This window comes from Hemibagrus wyckioides, linkage group LG10 (genome assembly GCF_019097595.1).
Source record: "Hemibagrus wyckioides isolate EC202008001 linkage group LG10, SWU_Hwy_1.0, whole genome shotgun sequence".
NCBI lineage: Eukaryota > Metazoa > Chordata > Actinopteri > Siluriformes > Bagridae > Hemibagrus > Hemibagrus wyckioides.
In genome coordinates, this window is record NC_080719.1 from 12,859,568 (window position 1) to 12,878,825 (window position 19,258).

The window sequence follows — 19,258 nt, forward strand, 5'->3', positions numbered from 1 at the left end:
GAAGTCAGTGATGTGCTGTTGACTCCAGGCTTCTTTTATATAAGTATGCACCAATATTGTGTGCATTTATTCGTTTTCCTTTCTGTTACCACATGATAGTACATGACTTAAGCCTAATGTACACTGTCCTACTAATAAACAGAGGATGCATAATGACAGTGTTCTGGACATTCACAATTAACAATGGCAGTTCTGTTGTGAGCGCTGGGACACACCCACTTCTTTTCATCAGCATATGCAATATTCTTGCAAGTTAAGGTGCTCTTCATGGCATGTTGTGCTTGCTAAAACATGCTCAAGTTTGCCGTCTGCTTCGGTCCACTGAAATTCCCCCATTTAAATTTTAGATACTGTTTAAACACTGTAACGTATAAAAAAGGAATAAATAAATAAAAGTGCAGCGGCACATGACAGCAATAAACATAAACATAGCTAAAAAAAAATGTTACTATTTGTTCGATTGTTTCAATTGATTGCTGGTAAGGTTATTCATGTTAGGACCCAAAAATTTGGACTCATACTCTGGGTAAATTGTTTTGAGGCATATAAGCTGCCTTGAGATACTGGACTGGTATTTCCACATCCTCCCATTGAGTCAGTTTTGATATCAGCTGCCAACCGTAACATTCCAAAAACTGACACTCTTTCCTGTACACAAACATCTGAACACAGGAGACACTCTACAGGAATAAGGAGTGGGTGTTTAATGCCACCTGAACCATTACAACATCTTCACAAACGTTAACTTGAAATTTGGGAAAATTCTTGTGAAACTTGTCACCTCATCCTCTGAGTTTCCATTCCGTCTGGGTTCAGGGATGTGCCTGGGACATGAACTCCCTTCCTGCGTACACAGCTCTGAGCAACTGAAGAACAAACCATCACAAGGCAGATAAATGTAGTGCTGTCTGTCTGGACCACCAAAGAGAGCTAGTATAAAAGTGAGGGTTGGAAAATGAGACGCATACCTTCCTGCTATTAGTGCAGTAATGGGAGTTCATGTGGAGAGCTCCTTGTGCACTACGGTGAGGCATGATGTTTAGATTGAGATACAATGAAAAAGATACATTCAAGTTTATTAAGCCGTGTCTTGTTTATTGCAATATATCAACTCACAGAACTAAATTTTCCCTACACGTTTTGCACACCTGGTCTCAGTCGACTCAGTGGTGGTGTGTTATATTAACAACATTACAGATTTTATCCCACTTGTGTTTGAAGTTAACAAGATGTGTTAGTCCTAAGAAAAAAGTACAGTGGGTGGCTTCAGCCTTTTGGGAATTTTTCATGCTTTGCTAGAGTGACTGGAGGAATTATCAAGAAATCTGCAGGAGGAAATAAGACAATTGGTTTAGCCCAGCATTTTTAACTCAAAACACCAACACGAACTGGTGAACAACTACGAATGTTCCATTCCAGGAATGAAGGGTCATGATGGACTATGAGTTTTTCTATGATGGAATATGTTTTTTAGCATGCAGGGTATCAGAGTATCAGAGTACAGTAGGCTGACTATGAACCAAAACATATCAAATCATAGATTGGGACCTGATTAGTTAGTAATCAGTTTTCAGAAGTTCTTGTACTGAGGTACATGAGGTACTATATATTATAAGGTTTGGTATAAGTTGATTATAGACATAATTAAGTTTCTCAGTGATTATCTGCTTAAATGGGCTTGAAAACGCCATCAGATGCATCAACAGGATGCTGGTGAGTGCCCAGGTCACTAACATCATTTTAGAACCAGCAAATTACCCATAATCCTTCATGTTGTTACTATTTCCATCGCCATGTGAGCTATGTCATAGTTCCTGCCTAGATACCAGGCAGGCCAAGCTGGGACATGTGGGCGGAGCTAACAGTAGTGCAGCTCATTGATTTGTTGAAGGATCTTCAGACATTGAATGTGTGCTAGGTTTTGCACTCAAATAAAAATGTTGGCACACTGGGCTGTGTTTGGAAAATTGGGCAGCCATTCAATTTGCTAGTCTGTATGCTCACTAAAGATTAGAGAGAACCCCAGCTAGTTAGCATCAAATGATAGAGATCGGTGTTCATGTAAAAAAGATTCCTTGAATTTTGAATAATATTTAACATGTTTCTGTCAAGTCACCACCTCCACAGAACTTTCCTATTTTCCAAGGTAGAATCATGTCACACACACACACACACACACACCATCAAAGCCTCTGCACTCACATCTGTGCCACATACCACCTGTGTGTGCTGTTGGTAAATGTCCCTACTCCTGATAGAAAGATAGATTTAAAATTACTAATGATCCAGTGCAAAAGATTTAGAAGAAGGAGACAAAGTCCTTTTCTATGAATGCACATATACAGCATTTTAATGTTTTATACACTACCAGTCAAAAGTTTGGACACACCTTTTAATTCAATGTTTTTTGTTTAGGGATTTATTTTCTACATTCTAGAACAATACTGGAGATTTTAAAACTATGAAATAACACACATGGACTTAAGTAATCCATATGTAATGACAACAAAAAACAGTCAGATGTTATTTTAAGACATGAAGGTCAGGTGTGCTGGAATAGTTCTTGCAAGAACAGTATTGTCAAGTGCATTTGCAAAACCCATCAAGCACCATGATGAAACTGGCTCACATGAAGACCATCCCAGTAAAGCAAGACCAAAACTGACCTCTGCTGCAGAGGAGAAGTTCATTTAGAGTTACCAGCCTCAGAAATCACCAAGTAACAGCACCTCAGATTAGAGCCGTTATGAAGGCTTTACAGAGCATCAGTAGCAGACATATCTCAATATCAACTGTTCAAACGAGATTACTGTGTATTTCTGCTGCCTTCAGCATTGTTTCACAATGTAGAAAGAAATAAACATCAGGAAAGACCATGGAATTAGGTGTGTCCAAACTTTTGACTGGTAGTGTATATTTAAAACTATTAAAAGTCCTTGAAGGACCATTGTATGTATGTTCTTGTACTTTATGTCCGAGAAGCAGTCACAGGAACCTCTTTACACCTTTACCCTTAATATGCATTAAGTATGTATGAATTATAACCATACATTGATAAGTCATATGGAAATCTGTCATTCTGCTGACCCGAATAGCTAGCTGGCAAGTCTTCAGTGAGGAAACATTTATTTACCAATTATGAAAGGAGCCTCTAATGTCATCACTTTGTAACAGTCAGAGAATAAGCCATAAGACTGACATCTTCAGGACAGAGGAATTTATAATTTGCAGGTTCTCTGTAATATGACAAACGGTGCTTTCTTTGTTTTTTAATAGAGAATAAAATAGAGGATGTTTAGAGAAGGACACTAAGTCCTTTTACAGACGTTCCACAACATTAAATGTAACTATAAACAGAAAAATGTATGGGTTTTTTTGGAGTTCCCCTGTAGTGTGCGAATTATCAACTACGAAATCTCAGCACAAAGCAGTATGGTCACTCAGATACATCATAACCCAGAATTATTTTCTAAATTTTAGAAAAATGTATCACTGGCAAATTGCTGTCGTGTAAATTTGGAAAATAATGAGTAACAGTAACTCTGTTTTAATCACAATACTGTATCCTGCTTTATTTCATTTATCGATAAGACTCAATACAGAAAGTTGCTCGAAAAACGTGAAGTGTTCAAACAATATGGAGCTCTCTGTATTCAGGCACAAACCACAGCAGAGCTCTAAATCATTGGCTGGAGTGACTGGGAGAGAGATTTAGAATGGGAGGAATGGAGAAGAGGGAAAAGAGTGTTGAGGGGGGGGTCGCTTCCTCCAACAAAAGACTCGCTCCTCTCTCTCTTTTCAAAACGCGACATAGTTTTTCTCCGCTCCATGGAGACCACTTTTTGGTCTCTGAGAACTGCTTAGAGCGAAGCTTACTTTTTTTTTTTTTTTTACCCTGATCTCAGAACACAGTCCATGAGCTGAAATCCTCCAAGCCTCCAAGCCTCCTTCATCTCCTCCTGATGAAGGTTCTTTCCCAAACCTCACTGACTCACACATTAATGACCAACAAGCCTTCACTGAAACTGCTGTGCCCCATTTTCTGTCATTCATAAACACATTAGTGCACTCTGTTTGCTCTTTGTTATTGTCAAGCACATGGTTCACAGGCACAATGGATCAAGCAAGTCAGCTGTTTCAACATCTCTTGTGGGATTTGTTTAGAGAGCTTCCTATTTGATGATTATCGAGCCATTCTGTCCATTCTTAATATTAGCACAGCATCATTTTGGCAGCATGGACTGCGATGATAAGCTGTAAATTTGGTAGAAATCAAGAAAGATCGAAATATTTTCCCAATTTTAGGTACTGGAGTTCTCCTGCGGTGATTTATCAGCAGTACAGTGTGGAGAAATTAACATCAGTGTGGTCACTTAGATGCATCACCCTACAGAAGGATCTTTTCTAAACTTGAGACTATATATCAAAGGACTTTTATTTACAGTGATATTATGTAAGAAATAACACACTTGGAGAAATGCAGTTATAGGAAAATAGTCTATTCCAGGGTGGTGTGATGAACTGGAGTTACAGTTACTGAACTTACAGTAGATTCTTTGTTTTAATCTGTTTACACCGTAGTCATTTGCCAACAGTTATATTTTGTTATTTATTTAAGAATCATAATTTTATGCTTTTGTAAATACACAAAACCAGTTTGCTTGACTGAGCCATTGTCTTAGATTAGGAACATGTACTTCAAGTAACTGGTTAGAAATTGTTAGAATTGTGCAACAGTTCTTCAACCAGTAAAAATAATGCTGTGTTTAAAGTGGACTGGGAACCAGTTCTGCAGATGCACCAAAAAGAATCATTCACAAGCCGAAGCAGTGATTAGTACAGACTAGTTTGCCTTGATCACTGCAAAATGCTGTTGCTTATTTCCACGTCTTTGAATAGCTTTAATATAAATGTTTGAGCGCATTTTGAGCCTGAAGTTTGTCAAATCAAGAGCCAGAATAATTACAATTTCAGTCAAATTCATCCACAGAATATCAGAGGTCATGAGGTCAATTCAGATAAACCTAAACTGACTAACACTCCACCTTGTCACACTGCGGCCTTGGTTTTACTGTGTGTGTGTGTGTGTGTGTGTGCGTGTTCGTGCTTTTAGCACAAAGTCATCTATTGTTCATAAATCTGCAAAGCCTCTTTATAAACAGGCGGAACGAGAGGGCTTGCAGTGAGCCGAGTCACATCGCTGTGGGATTTGTGTGAAACCACAGAGAGCAGTAGAGTGACCGTCTGGCCGAGAACTCGCTTTGAGTCATTCCACTTCATGCTTCATGTGTCATTATTTTATTACCCACAGAGTGACACATGACTGAGGAATTTACTTAATATTAACACAAGTATACAAAGACATCAGTAGTGATAAACACATCACCAATTCCCCCTTGACCATGACACTGTGTGTGTGTGTGTGTGTGTGTGTGTGTGTGTGTGTGTGTGTGTGTCTGTCTGTCTGTCTGTCTGTCTGATAACATTCAAGTGAAAGATATAACAACAGATAAGAAAAAAAGGTTTAATTAAAATAAATAAATAAATAAATAAATAAATAAGAGAATCACTGACTTGGATTGTTGAACTACTTTTTTTGCTTTAATTACAGCCTTCAGTCTGGAGGGAAACGTCTTCAGTCTGTGGGAAACGTCTCTACCATCTTTGCACATCAATATTTGCCCACTCTTCTTTGCAGAGGTGCCCTACTTCAGTTAACTTTCATGGTGACCGATGGTGGACTGCAGTCCTCAGGTCATTCCACAGATTTTCAGTAAGGTGTAAGTCTAGACTAGGCCATACAAGGACATTCAGCTTTAGGTGTGCTTTGGGTCATGTTGGAAGGTGAACCTGCTTCCCACTGACAACTTTCTGGCAGAGGTCATCAGGTTTTCCTCAAAAGTTTTGCCCCATCCATTTTTTTCTTCTACCCTGACAAGTGCTCCAGTCCCTGCTGCAGAGGAACTGCCTCACAACATCACACTTCCACCTCCATGCTTTAGTGTAGGAATGATGTTAGCTGGATTGGCTTTTGGTTTTGAGGCCAAATAGTTTGATTTTAGACTCATCTGATCATAACACCCTTTTCCACTTGGCCTCAGAATCTTCAAGGTGCATTTTGGCAAAGCTCAGTCATGACTGCATGTGGCTTTTCTTGAGGAGTGGCTTTTTTCTTGCAAACTTCCCATACAAACCACATTTGTGAAGAACTTGTGATATCATTGTCACATGCATACAATAACCACTCTTTGTCATAAATTCCTGCAGCTGCTCTAGGTGGCCTCTCAATGACCAGTTTCCTCCTCAATCTTCCATCCAGTTTGGTGGGTCGTCCTGATCCAGTATCCAAACCAAACACCTTCCAGTTCTTAATAATAAACTTCACTGTGCTTCTAGGGATTGATAAAGTTTTTGCATCCATCTCCTGACCTTTGCCTGTTCATAACTTTATCCCAGAGATCTTTTGACAGTGCCTTGCCACCTGTAGTTGATTGTTTTCTTCAATTGCTCTAAGATAGACTGAAATGCTTCAGGAATAGCTCTTTTTATGCTGAGCTAATCAAAATGATTACAGATGATCACAGGTGGAAGTCAAATAGCTTGATGTGCCACTGAGATGATGATGAGCTACAACTGATTGAGTTTACCAGTCATTTTTAGGAGGGCGGGTGATCCAACTCAGTGATTCTGTTTATTTTTAGACAGATATAATACCTAGATATTATTATTATTATTATTATTATTATTATTATTATTATTATTATTATTATTATTATTATTATTATTATTATTGCTGTCTCAGTAATTTCATAGCAAATTATTGTTTTTGTACTGATGGCAATCATCCAGCATGTTTCACTCAGGGTATGGACATTATTAATCCCTTGGCTTAAGCTGTTGGCCATACTGGACATTCTTACGCCATATTTGCAGGATAATTATGTGCTAATGTGCTCTAAGTGAGACGTTTTTTTAGTTATTCTCATAAGACTTGAGAAGCTTTTTAAGTGCTTTTGGGAAAACGATGCCTTTTGGCAAAACGTGTCCACAGCTGGTGTTGATTGGAGCAAAGGAATTTCACACAGCAAGTGAAAGCAAGGTCAGGTGACCGCTCGGCCTGGGCATTTGTGAGAGTACACGTGAGAGTACATCCAATGTTTGTAGTTGTAGCCATTGTTTTTATTTCATTTAGATGCTTATTTTTGTATTTTTGATTCTTGTTATTGAATTAATTAGTGGAGGAGGTGGAGAATTTATCTCAAAACTAGAGCAATTATAAAAAAAAGTCTTCCACCCTGTGTGTTCTCCATAGTAGCAAAGAATAAAGGAGGTTGACTGCACTCATGACATCCCATGATGCACTGCACAAGGTTTTTGTGTATATAGTAAACATGTGTTTTGTGTGTGTGTGTGTGTGTGTGTGTGTGTGTGTGTGTGTGTGTGTAGAAGATTTTTGTATTGGAACTGTGGCCAGGCGGTGGAAAGGATTGAGAGGATGAGAGGAAGAAGAGAGTGGGGTTTATTTTAGGGCATTTAGGGCAGAGCAGAGAAGTGAAGGAGAGGAGAAAAGACAACTGGAGAAGAGGAGAGTAGGAGAGTAAAGGAGAGTGAAGATCAGCATGAAGAGGAGAGGAGGGGAGAGGAGAGGAGTAGAGGATAGATCAGGACAGTAGAGGAGAAGAGAGTAGAGGAGAGCGGAGGTGAGGAGAGCAGAGGTGAGGAGAGGAGAGGAGAGGAGAGGAGAGTGGAGGTGAGGAGAGGAGAGGAGAGGAGAGGAGAGGAGAGGAGAGGAGAGGAGAGGAGAGGAGAGGAGAGGAGAGGAGAGGAGAGGAGAGTGGAGGTGAGGAGAGGAGAGGAGAGGAGAGGAGAGGAGAGGAGAGGAGAGGAGAGGAGAGGAGAGGAGAGGAGAGGAGGGGAGAGGAGAGGAGAGGAGAGGAGAGGAGAGGAGAGGAGGGGAGAGGAGAGGAGTAGAGGATAGATCAGGACAGTAGAGGAGAAGAGAGTAGAGGAGAGCGGAGGTGAGGAGAGGAGAGGGGAGGGGAGGAGAGGAGAGGAGAGTGGAGGTGAGGAGAGGAGAGGAGAGGAGAGGAGAGGAGAGTGGAGGTGAGGAGAGGAGAGGAGAGGAGAGGAGAGGAGAGGAGAGGAGAGTGGAGGTGAGGAGAGGAGAGGAGAGGAGAGGAGAGGAGAGGAGAGGAGAGGAGAGGAGAGGAGAGTGGAGGTGAGGAGAGGAGAGGAGAGTGGAGGTGAGGAGAGGAGAGGAGAGTGGAGGTGAGGAGAGGAGAGGAGAGTGGAGGTGAGGAGAGGAGAGGAGAGGAGAGTGGAGGTGAGGAGAGGAGAGTGGAGGTGAGGAGAGGAGAGGAGAGTGGAGGTGAGGAGAGGAGAGGAGAGCGGAGGTGAGGAGAGGAGAGCGGAGGAGAGGAGAGGAGAGTGGAGGTGAGGAGAGGAGAGGAGAGTGGAGGTGAGGAGAGGAGAGGAGAGCGGAGGTGAGGAGAGGAGAGCGGAGGAGAGGAGAGGAGAGTGGAGGTGAGGAGAGGAGAGGAGAGTGGAGGTGAGGAGAGGAGAGGAGAGCGGAGGTGAGGAGAGGAGAGCGGAGGAGAGGAGAGGAGAGTGGAGGTGAGGAGAGGAGAGCGGAGGTGAGGAGAGGAGAGGAGAGTGGAGGTGAGGAGAGGAGAGGAGAGCGGAGGTGAGGAGAGGAGAGGAGAGTGGAGGTGAGGAGAGGAGAGGAGGACAGATCAGGAGGGTAGAGGAGAGGAGAGGAGAGTGGAGGTAAGGAGAGGAGAGGAGAGGAGAGGAGAGGAGGATAGATCAGGAGGGTAGAGGAGAGGAGAGGAGAGTGGAGGTAAGGAGAGGAGAGGAGGATAGATCAGGAGGGTAGAGGAGAGGAGAGGAGAGCGGAGGAGAGGAGAGGAGGATAGATCAGGAGAGGAGAGGAGAGGAGAGGAGGATAGATCAGGAGAGTAGAGGAGATGAGTGGAGAGGAGAGGAGAGGAGAGGAGAGGAGAGGAGAGGAGAGGAGAGGAGAGGAGAGGAGGATAGATCAGGAGAGTAGAGGAGAGGAGAGGAGGATAGATCAGGAGAGGAGAGGAGAAGAGAGGAGAGGAGAGGAGAGGAGAGAAGAGGAGAGGAGAGGAGAGGAGGATAGATCAGGAGAGTAGAGGAGAGGAGAGGAGAGGAGAGGAGAGGAGAGGAGAGGAGAGGAGAGGAGAGGAGAGGAGAGTGGAGGTGAGGAGAGGAGAGGAGAGGAGAGGAGAGGAGAGGAGAGGAGAGGAGAGTGGAGGTGAGGAGAGGAGAGGAGAGGAGAGGAGAGCGGAGGTGAGGAGAGGAGAGCGGAGGTAAGGAGAGGAGAGGAGAGCGGAGGTGAGGAGAGGAGAGGAGAGGAGGACAGATCAGGAGGGTAGAGGAGAGGAGAGGAGAGGAGGATAGATCAGGAGGGTAGAGGAGAGGAGAGGAGAGCGGAGGAGAGGAGAGGAGGATAGATCAGGAGAGGAGAGGAGAGGAGGATAGATCAGGAGAGTAGAGGAGATGAGTGGAGAGGAGAGGAGAGGAGAGGAGGATAGATCAGGAGAGTAGAGGAGAGGAGAGGAGAGGAGAGGAGGATAGATCAGGAGAGGAGAGGAGAGGAGAGGAGGATAGATCAGGAGAGTAGAGGAGAGGAGAGGAGAGGAGAGGAGGATAGATCAGGAGAGTAGAGGAGAGGAGGATAGATCAGGAGAGGAGAGGAGGATAGATCAGGAGAGTAGAGGAGAGGAGGATAGATCAGGAGAGGAGAGGAGGATAGATCAGGAGAGTAGAGAAGATGAGTGGAGAGGAGAGGAGAGGAGAGTAGAAGTGAGTAGAGGAGAGGAGAGGAGACAAGAGGAGAGGAGAGGAGGATAGATCAGGAGAGGAGAGGAGGATAGATCAGGAGAGTAGAGAAGATGAGTGGAGAGGAGAGGAGAGGAGAGTAGAAGTGAGTAGAGGAGAGGAGAGGAGACAAGAGGAGAGGAGAGGAGGATAGATCAGGAGAGGAGAGGAGGATAGATCAGGAGAGAAGAGGAGAGGAGAAGTGAGAAGAGGAGTGGAGAGGAGAGGAGAGAAGAGGAGAGGAGAGGAGGATAGATGAGGAGAGGAGAGGAGAGAAGTTTAGAGTAAAAGCAGAGTAATGATTGTGATCTGTCCTCTGCGTTTCCTCCTCTCCAGGGGACGTTTATTTTACTGTTAAACATATTAAACCATTACAACATTCCTGATGTGCTCTCAGCACTCCTTCACACGTCACACACACACACGTCTTTCCACTAGGCCCTCCCCCTTTCTCTCTCTCTCTCTCTCTCTCTCTCTCTCTCTCTCTCTCTAACTCTTTATTTTTGACTTTTACTTTCTCACTGAGTCACTCAAAGTCCACCTTTAAATGATTTACTTGAAGCTCTGTGTGAACTTGTTAAAGAGCACATTGAGTGCGTGTGTGTGTGTGTGCGTGTGTGTGCGTGTGTGTGTGTGTGTTTGTGTGTGTGTGTGTGTGTATGTGTGTGTGTGTTCATTCATTTCTTGTAACTTTCCCAAGATCATGTTGCTCAGGAATGCTTTACGAGGCCGGTCCATGTTAGCTGGATTTTTACAACCTGTGTCTGAGGAAGTGCTTTCCTCTCTCTCTCTCTCTCTCTCTCTCTCTCTCTCCCTCTCACTCTCTTCTTGACCACCAGCTGAGGATCTGCACCTGAATTTCAAGTGAGAACTTGATGTGTGTATAAAAAGCTCTTTGTATGTATAAAAGGCTCTTTATATTTGTAGCAGTATTTCAGTTTTTTTAAATATCATTAGACAGCATTAGACACCACTTTTAACACCCTTTCATACACACACTAGTTTCCTACCACCACCCAAACCCCTGCAGGTACGTAGACTTGCTACACTAAATTGGTGTGAATCAGTGCATGTGTGTGTGTGTGTGTGTGTGTGTGTGTGGTGCCCTGTGTGAGGGACTGGTGGCCCATCCATGGTTAATCCCTGCCTTTTACTGGTTACTTCCCAAGATTATTTACATCATAGAGAATATCAAGGATATACAGAATAAGGAATAATTTATTTTTACATGTGATATTTTAACAATTTGTTTACTCTCTGTTTATGTTTACACATTTCTGATGGCTATGATTTGAACGCTTGAATGTTCTAATTTTAGCTTTGTCTAATTAACGTGTGAGTTTTGTGTAAATTCTTTTGGCAGCCAAATGCTGCATGTTCCTGAAACAGTCAGATTTAATGTACTCAGGTCGTGTGAGCGTTCCTTAAGGGGAAGAGAGCTGACAGGAAACACATGGCATGGTGGAGTAAAAGCTGGGAAGAGGAAAGTGTGTGTGTGCATGTGTGTGTGTGTGTGTGTGAGAGAGAGAGAGAGAGAGAGAGAGAGAGAGAGAGAGAGAGAGAGAGAGAGAGAGAAAGGACATGCAGTTCGAATCTAGAATTAGAAATTACTACAAACATTGTGTCTGGTCACATCGTGTTTTGTTCTGTGCTTGTACTTTCCAGAGATGTGAATGAACACAGGAACACATAATGTTGTCCTCTCCTGTGACCCTTTTCTGCCTTCCTCTCTCTCAGCCTCCTGACCCAGGCATGTAAGTGCAGCCAGGGGGTCTTTTCTTTAAAAAAAACCCTTCCCTATTTCCCAGTGCCTTCCTGCTCTGTTCACTCTGTGTGCTTTCACACTGTTAACCGCTCTCTCAGCAGGGGATGAATCCTGAATCCTCAAAAAAAAAAAATCATTCAGCTGCTTGAGGTCTCACATGGAGGTCTGGAGCAGTGACCCATGACCTCTGTGACTTTGACTTTGAAACATGACTTTAGATAAAGGAGAATCTCTCAGTGTGCTGAACCTAAAAATATAGAATCTGAAAACTGCAAAAATAGCATTTCTATTTAGTAACTGACCCAAACATGTTTTTTTAAAATGCCCTTAATCTGATATTCCCTTTATGCCCGGTCTAATAAATTTGTTTAAAAAATGCTTAAGAATTATTTTTAGAAAATTTGTGGAAATTTCTTTAAATTGATTACAAATTTCTTACAATGTAACTTTCTTACATTGTAATTTCTTACAATTTCTTACATTACTGACTCATTTCTTCAGCTTTTTTTTTCAATCTTATTTTTCAATTTTTTTCTTTTTGTATTACATGTAGCACTATTATTTGACTATATTTACAAATCCCATCACATACATGCCAATTCCTACATGTGCAGCAATCATTTTTTATGTTAAGACATTATCCAAAACATACCTTAACAATGATCTCGAGGGAAAAAAATAAGAAGTAAATCAGAATACTAATTTTGTAGGAATAAAGTGTAAAAATTTGAAATTTTCATGCTTTACTCATCCTCTTTTGTACTTTTTCCCCGACAAGCCTTAAAATCCTGCTTTGTCACCTTTAATCCAGTGTGAGATGTTGTTTATATGACAATGTTAATAAATTGTTACTTGGCAAAAATAGACTATAATTGTGTAGCATGTAAACACACTCAGCTTTAATTGTATTTCCATTTCCACTGCATCTGTCATTGTAGTACTATATATACTGTACAGATAGTGACCGAAATTGTTTAAACTTTAACTCAGTAGACTCCAGTGTTACGTTACTCACTCCTGTTAGATTATCTAGTACTGAATACTGTGCTTCAAAATGAATAAATGAATAACAAGCCAGGAATAAAAAATGGTGAAAATGGTAAAATGGTAAAGCCCATGTCTTTTACATGTCCTGTTTTTCCATTGTTTGGTGTTATGAATAGATGGAGGATGAAGAGAGGAAGAAATGTGGCTGAAAAATTGTTCCTAATTAAAGAGGGTTTGAAATAAAAGAGTCGTAACAAAAGTACCACTGAATCGAGAGACCACATGTTTTTTTTGTTCCTCCTTTAAAGATGCTTTAGATGAGTTTGGTGGAGGAAAACCCAACAGTTTCTAAGACACAACCACAGAGTCCAACTGAGACTAATTTATAGACCAAATGAAAAGAGAAGAAGACAAAAGCTAAGTCATCATTCATCATCCTGCGTTTCTCTCCAGGGGACAGTTTCAAAAATTGATAGTTTGGGGTTTCAGATTTAATTGGTGGTGGTGAGAAGCACACTGTAGATACGTAAGTTGGACTGTAATGTCTATGAAATGGAAATTTCCAGACATTTTTTTTTAAATTCAAGTCTCAGAAGTTCATACGTAAATCATTTACAGTTTTATCTGCACAATCAAAAAAGTTTCTGTTCTCTAGCCTCTATTTCTCTACATGGACACACTGAACATTTACAATACACCAAATGTGTTCTTCCATGTTGCTTTTCTTTGATGCTTTGGCAATACTATAAATACATACAGTCATGCAAATAAAGCATATTGAATTGAACTGCATTGAATTAAATTAAAATGAACTGATTTGAATGGAGTTTATGTGCACATATACCCTCTCCGTATATGCAAAAGTCTACTTCGTCTACTTTTCTCTGATGTATTTTATACATTTACATTTTTGCCAGAGTGTTTTTATTTTTGTCATGAACTTTCCAGGTCATGTCTTTTTAGATTTTAAAAAATAATAACAATTAATATTTAGCCCAATCACAGTTGACACACATCCATGAAGTGTTGTGAAGAGATGTGGAGTAGAGATAAGGCCAGTCAAAACTGAAGATATGAAAAATTAGGTAAGTAAATTGCCAACTACTTAACATTGCCATTTTCCTACTGTGTTCTCCCCTACTCCGTTCCCACCCACCAGCTCTCCCCTATCATATGACAGCTACCAACTGGGAAAGGTGAAGGTCACATCTTTTCAAACTTTTGCTTATGCTAGATCACAGGACAGCGTAACGCACTTGAAGGGAAGTGCTGTTTGCCGTCCTCCACATACATGAGCTCACAGATGCCCACAGCTTGATAGTGTCACTTTGACTGACAGGAGAGAGAGAGAGAGAGAGAGAGAGAGAGAATACTCTTCTCATGCAGAGACTATTTAAACCCTAGTTCTCTGGATGATTTTTGTTGTGCCATTCAGGAGATGTGTTTTTAACAGAATTGAACAAAATAGTTTTCTTGGCAATGGTCAGCAAAGCATGTAATAATTGTACAATTGGGTCACCAAATACACAATGCGATAGGGCTGCTGGGAAGTGACAAATGTGATATGGGGCTGGTGACGTCAAAAAGTGTGTTTGGTCATGAGCAGATGGCCTGGAAATAGGTTTCTGGTGTATTTTTTCCAGACATGTAATACCCTGAATTAATCACAAACACAGGATTATCTTTAATTGCAAACAAAACCAATCATCATAATCAGTCGAGTCAACCGTGAAGATGTGCCCAAGGGTGTTATCTCAAATAAAACCACCCACCACCACCACACCTCCTGACCCCCCCATGCACAAATAACCCTCATCTTTCAGGATCCTGTGAGTCACAGTGGTGTGTCTACATGGAGCGGTACTCAGGATAGCGAGCACATGTGTGATTAATGTGCAGAAGAAAGTGGCCCGGTTTGTGGGGGTGGGTGGAGGATATATGCTAGACCCACCAAAGACCTCAGGATTACTAAGACTCGGGGTCCCTTCACAGCTGGTGCATTCCCAGAGGAAGGGACAAAAGGATTACAATTAAAGGAAAATTCCAGTGTTTTCCTGAAAGGATTGTTGTCCCAGTGTTAAAAAAACATCACCCCTGCCCTGTCTCCTTCCAGCAGCTGAAAATTCTTAAAATTGTTTTCAAAATGCATTTGAAATTAAAATGATTTGAATTAAGAAGTTGGTTTTCCAATGCATTTCAATATGTATATGAGTGTATATAGAATAGTGTCACATGCACAGTAAATATTAACAATAGTAATGTGAAATATAAAAATAAAGTCTGCCGTTAATTGCATTTATTTCTTCTGAGCTCTTTTCCTCAGGCCACTCAAGTTCTTCCACACCAACCTTGGCAAACTGTGTCTTTATGGATGTTGTTTTATACAGAGGGGCACAGTAGGGTTTGAGATTAAAAGAGGAATATGAAATGATTGGTCAAGTTTTCAGCTTTCATTTCCTGTTCTTCTTCTTCTTCTTCTTCTTCTTCTTCTTCTTCTTCTTCTTCTTCTTATTATTATTATTATTATTATTATTATTATTATAAATGAATCAAGATGATATTTTTGTATAACATTGCACAGCTTTATGAGCAGTGTATCTGAGTTTCTAATAGGAATGTTTTGGTCTCTTTGGTCACTTTTCCTCCCAAATCAGTCGCACCCACCAGCCAACTCTCCCCTGTCATACGACAGCTATCTGCCAGGGATAGGTGAACGCTAACATGTGATTCATCTGAGGCACATGAAGCCTTCCAACTGCATCTTTTAGACTGTTTATCATGCTGCATCACAGGGCGGTGTAACACACTCAGAGGAAGGCGTTAGGCGACACACACACACACATCAGATTGGCTAGCGTTGCTGTGACTGACAGGGAAGAGACAGTGTTCTCCATCCAATTCAATTTAGTCTCCAACTATTCAAGTTTGTTTCCTAAAACCCCTGACAATGGATAGCTGTGGCATTGCTGGCATTCGAACTAGTGATTTCCCCATAAGGCAAAAGTTATTATGCTGTAATACAATTTTTTTCTGTTAGAAAATGGTGCATATAACCATACTGATCATCACCACCAACAACAACAACAATGATGAAGGGGTTTGTGGTTGTTGTTGTTTTAGTGATGCTGTTGATAATAATTGTATTCTTGTTTATTTTACTGTTACTGTTATTTAGTGTTATGTATGTATGTTATGTATTTATTCCTACAAGAAATTTAAAGCTATTTTTTATTTCTATTTTCCTGATTTTATTCCCAGACCTCAAATTGTTTCAGTCTCAAAAAGTGTGTGTGTGTGAGTGAGTGAATGTGTACTTAAGGGGCGGAGGGGGAAAGGGGCGGAGCTTCTTTCACATCCAGCTCGCGCTCAGTTGAGAGGTTTTCATCGCAAGAGACGGACTTGGTTTCACGCGCAGTGCAGGTACGTGTTCATTTCTTCTGCATTAAAACCAAACGGAAAAGTTTCAGAGATATAATTACACTTTAAATGTTTTAACAAAATGACTGTATTTTATATCACTTTAACTTTCTAAAGTTTCATTTAAAGAGAAAACTTGGCTTTCACTGTAGTTCACCTGCACATGATGAATTTCTGTTCAGGATTTTAATTAAAGAATGAAATCATATTTGTTCAGTCCAATAACTGTTCATCAGTCTGCAGTGCAGATGTTATCTATAGCAATTCTTAGACAGAATGTTTAAAGTTACCCCAAAAAAAGGGAAAATTAATGAATAAAGAAACTAAAAGAAAGGCTTAAATAAATAGTGAAACAGAAAATAGTGTAACAACTTGACAAAAAACATCTAGTAGATATTTCTTTAATCAGGGCTTTCTGTTGGATGAACTGTACTTTTCCCATATCTCCTTTCTTATTGCTGTTTTTTTCCCCACAAGAATTGAATAGCTGTTTTCTTAATTTTATTTATTAAGTTTTTATTTGTACTGTTTTTTCCCCCAAAGCAAAATCTTTTATCACAGTAATCGCAGAACTCGAACCTGCTTTTTTAAATGTAGTAAATCTACTGAGTTGTCATTCACTGTATTTATTTATTTGTTTACTCCTTTCAGCCTTTTCATCATGCCGTTCTTGGATTTGCGTACTCCATTCCCAGTATTCCATGCTAAGGATTTTTACCTGACTTAATGGAAGCTTCATGACATTACATCATAAGAAATTTGGTTACTGATTTACACTGGTACTCCAGAGCCCCTTAGTGGACTAAAGGGTGGATTACACGGGTGGTAAACAGTCCAGCCAGAGACCAGGACCATGGCTGACGTGGGCCTCATAGAAAAGCACTACAACTACACTGGGAAATTCCGTAATTCAGAAAAGGATTCCGGACTCAAGGCCGATTCTGTTGTGTTTATTATTGTGTGCTGCTTCATCATTCTAGAAAATGTGCTGGTTCTTCTCACCATTTGGCGGACCAAAAAGTTCCACAAGCCAATGTACTATTTTATAGGAAATTTGGCTCTTTCGGACTTGCTGGCTGGAGTGGCATACACAGCCAACATCCTGCTCTCAGGAGCTAATACATTTAAACTGAGTCCCACGCAGTGGTTCTTCCGTGAGGGCAGCATGTTTGTAGCACTGGCTGCTTCAGTCTTCAGCCTCTTGGCTATTGCAATTGAGCGGCACCTTACTATGCTCAAAATGAAGCTCCACAACAGTGGAAACACGTGCCGCGTCTTCATGCTGATCAGCACAGTGTGGTTCATTGCTGCTATCCTGGGTGGCTTGCCCGTCATGGGCTGGAACTGCATCTACAGCATGAAGAACTGCTCAACAGTACTGCCACTCTACCACAAGACCTACATCCTTTTCTGCACCACTGTGTTCAGCGTGATCCTCATGGCCATCGTGGTGCTATACGCCCGGATCTACGCACTGGTTCGCACACGCAGCCGCAAACTCGTCTTCCGCAAGGTCTCGAATGGCCGTGGGAGCGGGAACAAGAGCTCGGAGAAGTCCATGGCCCTGCTGAAGACAGTCATCATTGTCCTGAGCTGCTTTATTGTTTGCTGGGCGCCGCTCTTCATCCTGCTACTTCTGGACGTAGCCTGTGAAATCCGCAGCTGTGACATCCTCTACAATGCTGAGTGGTTTCTTGCTCTGGCTGTGCTGAACTCAGCAATGAACCCTCTCATCTACACGCTCACCAGCAACGAGATGCGCAGGGCCTTCCTGAAGATGCTGCTGTGCAATGTGTGCACTCAGCCATCTGGCAAGTTCTCCAGACCCATCATTGGGGCAGAGTTCAGCCGAAGCAAATCGGACAATTCATCACATCCCAATAAGGAAGAGCCTGAGTACTCACCCAGGGAAACGGTCGTGTCCTCAGGAAACATCGCATCATCATCGTAAAAGGGACTGTGGACATTTTCTTGCTCTTTCTTATTTAGTGAATGTATGTGTTTGTGTGGAGATCCTGCTGGACACCTAAGCCAGAGAGTTTGTCCAATCCACACCACTCTCAGTAAGTGAGAATAAAGCTTCGTTTTTATCTAACTAACACCTACATCTACAACAGTGTTAACGGATCATGGAGACAGACAGTTGAAGAGCTAAAGACGGACCAGGACACTGTGGACACTGAACAAACAACACGTTTGGGGTCATTCTCAGCTGGTTCTTCATCCACATGCTGTGCAATCATAAGATTGTGCTAAAGATTTTCATTTTAATTATGTTTCTCAACATGTACAAAGTTTGAGTGTCCATGAGTGGATCTGAGTGGACAGAGTCTTTACGCACGTGTCTGATCCACATGTCTTCTGGAGCTGGTGTGGATTAAATTGGGAAAAAATGGATTCATACAAACCGGATAACTAAAAAAACACGATCTAGAACAGCTTTTATGTGTAAATTGGCCTGGTTTATAGTGTACAGTGTGTTTGAATGGTTTTGTTAACATTACAACATTTACAAGCCAATGTTTCTTAACCGGTATGAAGGGCTTAACTGGGAGAACAGACTGAAACCTTTTTTTTACTCTGAATTGCAAAAATATTAAATAAGTGCAAGACTCTTGAAGGTCACAGCAGCACTGAAACGTCTTCCTCTGATCGCAAAATGCACTTACCAACCTGAGCTCTGTAAAGCTGATTAATCAGTATTACCCACTGTTTTTATTTATCACGTGGAAACGTTCTATTACGAGGAACGTTTAGAATAGCACTTGTTGTAAAAGTGCTCTTTGAGAGCCATCTTAGGCCTTTTACTGACTCATTATAATGTACTAGAATATTGGGCTTGTTTTTGTACCATTTCCTGCCCTTACAGGGAAAAAGTGTGATTTCTACCCATTCTATTTTGCACATATCACATGAACCTATATAAACATGTAAAGAAACATAACATGAAGTGGGAAAATTCACACGTTCCTATCACTTGTTAAAGTTCTAAAGAAAAGAAAATCCAGAACTTTTTTTCTGTAAGGGCAAAAATCTTATTAAAGAAATACAGTAAAAAGAAAGGTACTTGTGTTTCTTTGACTTAACACCATGCTTTTAGTGAGATTTCTACTACCCTGAATGAGAATGTATTTTATTTTCATAAATATAATCTCACCTTTCATCCAACAGCTGTAGAAATTCAGTTAGCGTGTACAGTAGGTCAGCGGTATTAATTTATCTTGAATCTACCCCTAACCTAAATGA

The 19,258-nt window shown here is 41.3% G+C and overlaps 1 protein-coding gene across 1 annotated transcript; it reads left to right on the forward strand.

Moving 5' to 3' along the window:
• Nucleotides 1–15,239: 15,239 nt before the first annotated feature.
• s1pr1 (sphingosine-1-phosphate receptor 1) lies at nt 15,240–18,686 on the forward strand. Its single transcript, XM_058401184.1, has 2 exons — nt 15,240–16,015; nt 16,664–18,686. The coding sequence occupies exon 2, from the start codon at nt 16,866–16,868 to the stop codon at nt 17,961–17,963; it is 1,098 nt and encodes a 365-aa protein (XP_058257167.1). The 5' UTR covers nt 15,240–16,015; nt 16,664–16,865; the 3' UTR covers nt 17,964–18,686.
• The last annotated feature ends 572 nt before the right edge of the window (nt 18,687–19,258 follow it).

Excerpts from the sequence above, each read along its gene's own strand:
- s1pr1 (XM_058401184.1), top strand. The coding sequence starts at position 16,866 with ATGGCTGACGTGGGCCTCATAGAAAAGCACTACAACTACACTGGGAAA.